At 35.8% G+C, this 6,056-nt stretch overlaps 1 protein-coding gene across 1 annotated transcript in view; it reads left to right on the top strand.

Annotated features, from left to right (window-relative positions):
• The first annotated feature begins 1,112 nt into the window (after positions 1-1,112).
• Positions 1,113-6,056, top strand: part of SPTLC3 (serine palmitoyltransferase, long chain base subunit 3) — a 122,815-nt gene continuing 117,871 nt past the window's right edge. Inside the window, exon 1 of the mRNA XM_004687163.2 lies at positions 1,113-1,525. Within this exon, the coding sequence (XP_004687220.1) occupies positions 1,409-1,525 (117 nt within the window). The 5' untranslated portion in view covers positions 1,113-1,408. The remainder of the gene's footprint in view (positions 1,526-6,056) is intronic.

Below are 6,056 nucleotides of genomic sequence, written 5' to 3'. Positions count from 1 at the left end.
CAGGATAACTACAAGAGCAGGTATGCAAGCACACAAGAGCCTATCAATGATTGACATTCTCCACCCAAACATTACCACAAAGTCTTTTGATGGTGATAGAGAAAATAGACCTCTGGTGACTGGTGTGCTGAAAGAATAAGAGTTAATGAGTAATCCAGACATGTTAAGAACTGGGACACTGCAGTCACCATCTGCTTCCAACACCTGTGTCAGTAGCAAACACAAATCAGTTTTATTTTCCCACTACCCCATCACACATTAGACCTCCATGCGTGAGGGTTTTTTTTTTTTTAATGGTTTTCCAGAGTATTAATTGAATGGATCCTTACTTCTTAGTTTTTCAATAAACCTCTAAGAGAAGATTCTTAATACTACTTGATATGACTTTCTGACCAAAGTTATTTGAACCAATTCAACAATTCATAGACTTGCCAATTGAATTTTAAAAGATTCTTAATATCGGAATATACCAGAAATGATATGTCTCATTTATAGCAGAAGAAACTGAGGCATAAAGAGGGCAAATAGCTTCTGAAAGATCTCATAATAAAGGTAATGCAGCTAAAATAAGAAACCAAATATTCTGTGCCCAAACTTCTGTCTTACTGGAATTCTAGATGAATTAGTACTTCTCATTATTGCACTTTTTTAAGCATCATGTGAGTTCTAAATTTTTTCCCCACTTTTGTATTATGATAACATATGCATCACTAAAACTTTTAAAGGCTTTAGGTGGCATTTCAGTACCCTCACCATCCAGTTTTAGAACTTCCCAGCTTCCTCAACTGAAACTGTGTAACAATTAAACAGTAACTTCCCATCCTTCTCCCCCACCCACCATCCCACCCATCCTCAACTAACTCCTGGCCAAACTTCTGAATGTAATAAGAAATGTTGACTTTGAACTTGGCTTGCAGCCAAAAAATGTAAATAGATGCTGGAAGAAAGGGTGGGGAAGAGATGTAGAAGACCTGTACTTAGAAGACCTGAGTGTGCTGTATATGTGTGTGTGTGTGCCTTTAAAAGATTCTCCACCTCCTGGCCCGCCTCCTCACAGTTTGCCACAAGGTTTTGCAGTCTCCTAGTTTCCTCAGTCCACATCTCGCTGAAGCAAGAAGCCAGCGTGAGCAATCTCCTTTATAGATTCAGAAGCAGATTTGTTGTCATGGAACCCACAATCTGAGTTGAGGAATGTCAGGGTAATCAGTGTAAAGGTAACAGTTTGTTTTTAGTTTCAAAGATCTGCCCAAAAGATAGGCTGTGGCTCTTCTTCTGGAAAAGCCTGATTGGGAGGATTCCTTCGAGGGCTCAGCCCAAAGTGCTTTATCCCACCCCCTTGCCAACTTCAAAACTAAAGCTTGCCAACATCTTCTGGAAGAAAACTTGCTGGTTCCATCATTTCACACAAATGGCTAATCCTGGAGGTGGTGATGTTTGCAATGGGAGTCTTCATAATCACAAGAAACAAAGTGACAGCTCGAAAACTGGAAACTGCACAAAGAATGGGATAGTGAAAGAAGCCCAGGTAAGAGGTGATTTCTCCTCCTTAGTGACTTGAAACATTTCAGTGTTTCTTTGCAATGATGTCTGAAGCTGTCCTAACTGAAACTCCTATGAGGTGTTCTATGTAATTTAACTCTTCAGCTGATTTCAAATGCTTGACTGACAAAAAGTTTAGTTGTGGGTTAACGAGGGAATTTATTCTTTATACAGAAAAGAACACATATAGACCCAAGAGCCTTAAACTTAAAATACAGGCATCCTACTAGAGATTTAGGGATTTTTTTGGCAAACATTTTGGGAGTTAAAGTTGTGAAGATTTTCATATTCCAGCTTAATTTCAGTCCAGTGAGAAATCACAATATCATGCTTCAGAAGGAAAAGAGGAAGTGAAAGTAAATGTGCTGAGATTATGAGTGTGAATGGCATTTTCCCTAATAGACAGGAAACACCTAGCTGTTGAAAGGTGAATTCTTTTTGGTATTTTGTGAAACATTGTCATAGTCTATGGCTTGATTTGAGGCCAGAGTCTTTCTTTGAAACTTGACATCACAGGAATTCCTTTCCAAGACACTTCAGAAGGGTGGCTTATTGTTATACTCTGCATACAGCAACTAAACAGACTTTAATTGTTTTTCCTTTTGATACTTTTTCCTTTTGGCTCCTGATGTGATAGACTGTTTGATGTGAATATAGGAGGTGAAAGGACTCAAAAAAAGTCAGCTTATTCAAAAGGGAGCCTGGCTTGTCCAGGTTCTCATAAAAAGGCAATTTCCCATTTCCCAAATGATGCCCTAGCATACTGCTCTGAGCAGCAAGGATGAGCTCACCTGCTTAAGAAGCAAATTAGCATAGACAAACAGGTAGCTCCACTGTTGGGAAATGAGAAGCTGGGCAGGAAGTCTGTGCAGTCCTACTTCACTCATCCATCCCCAGAGAACCTAGCATCTGCCCAGAGGAAAGGTCAGATTGTTCTAAGATTATAGGACAGGTGGAACTGGCTAGAAGCCAGCTTACCACTCAGTGGTGTCCAGTTGGAAGCAAAGGTGTCAGGATGGGGATCTGTAGCCTGGATTGTGAACGAAAAATCTGTAGTCTCCAAATTGTGTCAATTGTAGCTACATATTAATAAGTGGTAAAGGTTTGAGAAGAGAACTGACATGATCAGATGTAGTTTTCTCAGGTGGAGTGTGTTTTTTGTCTCTAGTACAAAAGTAGAAGTCTATTTATGAATAATCTCTTACCTGATCAGCTAATCATCATGAAAGACTATATTATGTTATTAAGAAACATAAACATGATATAATGCATTGTTTATCCATGTGTGAAGCTATATATTTATACAGAACATCCCCAAACCCTGAATTTTTTTTCATCTTTGTAGTGAATGTCTCCTGTTTATTAGTATTCTATAGCACAATATTCTCCTTAATATTTTCATGGGTGATAGATTCAATTAAACATGTTCATTACTCTAATGTTCTACTTGGAAGTATAGTTAGTATTCAGAGTTAAAAATAGATAAATAAAGACTATGAACAGATTTTACCTGACAAAGGAGAAAACAAGAGGATTATGTCAAGGTTAAATATTGGCATGATTCACTCCCTTTTCACTGAAGGAAAATAAAAAAGCAGAAACTGAAGAAAACTTTAGTTTTTTTGTCTATAAAAAAAGTAAATAAATCTTAAAAAAATAAAAAAGTAAAAGGTGTCATAGGAATAATGAGTAAAATTCAATTGAAAATGCAATTGAAGAAAAACCCCACTTACACTGACATCAGAAACACAAAGAACCTAAGATAGATGTGAAAAGTGAAGTGAAAATCAGTTTGCAAAGGGTTCTAAGATTTGCTGAGGACATTAAAAAACTAGAATAAGTGGAAAGGCATACAGTATGTATGGATAGGAAAATTTAAGATGAAAAATATGTTGATTCTGTCTAAATTAATGCATAAACTTCATGTGAATCCAGTAAGTCAAACATTTTTTTTCCCAAACCAGGCAAGTAACTTAAAAATTAGCAATCAAGAATAAACAGAAAAAAATATAAAAATGAATTAAGGAAAGGACTAACATTGCCTACCAATAAACCATGTTATTCAGCACAAGAACACATATTATTCACTCATGTGTGAAATACAATGAAACAGTGATCATGATGTTTTACATACAGATGTAAGATTATAATGGTGTACACCTGAAGTTTAGAAATTATAGTTACTTCAATAAAACTTTGCTTAAAAAAAAAGAAATAAATATTATTCTAGTGGCTTAAGATATCAAAAAACATATAAAATAAGGACTTGTGTTCTCATTGTGACCACAAATACTTGAGAATGTTAGCAATAATTAAAAAATTTTAGAGGTCATGCATGAAATGATAATTATGATAAACCGAACATCATGATCTCATAGCATCCCTGTGAGGTCAGTTTCATACTATGAAACCCATTTTTGAGGTGAGGAAATAAAACCTTTAGTAATTAACTAAAGTCATCAGTTCATAAATATCAAAACCATGTTTGCTCCATGATAGATTCCAAGTTCTTATTCCTTAGACCATGCTGCCCTTGTAAACACAAGGTATTAGTAGGAGTCAATACATACCTACTTTATAGTTCCACAGGAAAGGGAAAACTGAACTTAGTCTTAAAGTGCAGAGTGTGTTTGAGTTAAAGCTATTTTGGGTTGTTTAGTTTATTTGCTTTATTGTTCCTTTTAAAAAAGATTTATTTATTTTATACATACAAGAACTGGGGTACAGATCAAATGTGCGGGGGATGAGAGTGAGAGGATTCACCAGAGACAGAGTGGGGAGCAGAACAGGCAGATGTACTGAAATAACACTGCTGAGGGGAGCAGCAGTGAGAAAGAAGTGGTCTGCACCATGTGGGTCACCTCCCTGGCCAGGAATGGAGTTTATGCTACAGTGGCTGTGGATGCTTCATAGTGCTGCTCTTTAACCTGTTGCACCACCAGGGAGGGCCCTGCTTTATTGTTCATAATGAAAATTTGAACTTACAACAAATCACACCAAACTCTCACACAGCAGAACTTTCACTATGTAACATAGTCCACTTACAAATGCACTGAATCTATGTAATTGCCACTCCCATTCTTCATTTAAACAACTCTGAATTAAAAGTTATAAGGACTCAGAATGGGCCCTAAATTGAGGTCTTAATAAGAGCTGGTTTTAAAAAGCTTTTTCAAGCATATTTGGCTACCCCTAAATAAGTAGTGGTACAGTATTTCCTAGCTGTATCTTAGACATGTGATGTGCTGGATAAAGAGTAGTTGCAAATTCTTTCAAGTATTTCTCACAGAGCTATGAAATCTGTACCATTCCTCCTGAATCTGAGTTGCACATAATGATGTACTTAACCAGTTGAATGTGAGATAAGTGATATTAGGAGATTTCTGAGATTAAGGAGCAAGAAATCGTATAGTTTGAATCCAGTCCTATTAGAATACTTATTCTTGGAATCTAGGCACCATGATTAGAAGACTAAGAAGCCCTGAGGAGAAGCTCAGATAGAGAAACCAGCTATCTCTGCTGTGTCCCTAGCTGAGATGCATTACCAACTCAAAAAGTCAGTGAGTGAGTGAGTGAGCTTGGAAGGTCTATATACTCCAACTGATGCTTCTTGGTGTTTAGATGTGTTGTCTCTGCTGAGTTTTGTCTAAACTAGATTCCTGAGAAAAGAAACGATTCATGTTTCAAGTGTATCATGGTGTGTTAGCAACAGTATAGAAGTAAATACAGGATAGTTTATTTCTTTAAAATGACTAGAAAAGTAATTCAGTAATCTTACTTCGTAGCCATTTTCAGTGCCGCATTTACATTTTGAGGGAAAAGGTATTTTTGACCATCCATTTACTTCCGATCTTTGGCAAAGTTGTCTTTCCTTAAAATGAGCAATTTTGTTTATTTTGTTTTGAATTTTAGTATAAAGACCATATGTTTAAGCTGAATTTCTGGCTGGTAGTCTAAAATACAATGAACTCAAATATCACCCATGTAAAAGCATAGTCATCTGGTTGTTGCCAAGTCTGATGTGTAGTTATTCAATCTGAGGAGGCCTATCACTGTGTGCATAATCTATAAAGGAAGAGTTGGTGCAGGAGAGTGTGTGTGTTCAGGTGAAAAGTTTTGTTGATTAACAAAATATGTTTTTAAGTATATACAATGTCTCAAATGAGTTTGATTTTTTGGTTAAGTTTTCTTAAAAAAAATTTTATTTGAAAGACCAATAATAATAGATTGATGTTGAGCCAATAACTTAGAATAAATTAATAAATTTTAGTTTGAATACACTTACTATAAACTTTCTACTAAATATAGTCACTTTTGTCGTAACTGACCTGAACTAGTACAGTTTCTCTGCAATTATAATGTATATCAACCTATAAATTCATGTGAGATGTTGCCAACATATTAGAAAAAAGACCTTGGCCAGGTAACTCATCATTTAAATTACACATTTTGGGGGAAAAAACTACAATCATAACTCACAGAAGTATTCAAAATTGTTCTTTATATATATATATATA

The sequence above is a fragment of the Condylura cristata genome, unplaced genomic scaffold, assembly GCF_000260355.1.
Source record: "Condylura cristata isolate star-nosed mole 26May11 unplaced genomic scaffold, ConCri1.0 scaffold00022, whole genome shotgun sequence".
Lineage (NCBI taxonomy): Eukaryota > Metazoa > Chordata > Mammalia > Eulipotyphla > Talpidae > Condylura > Condylura cristata.
The sequence above is the reverse complement of the archived record's forward strand: the minus strand, read 5'-3'. Positions and strand labels throughout refer to the sequence as shown.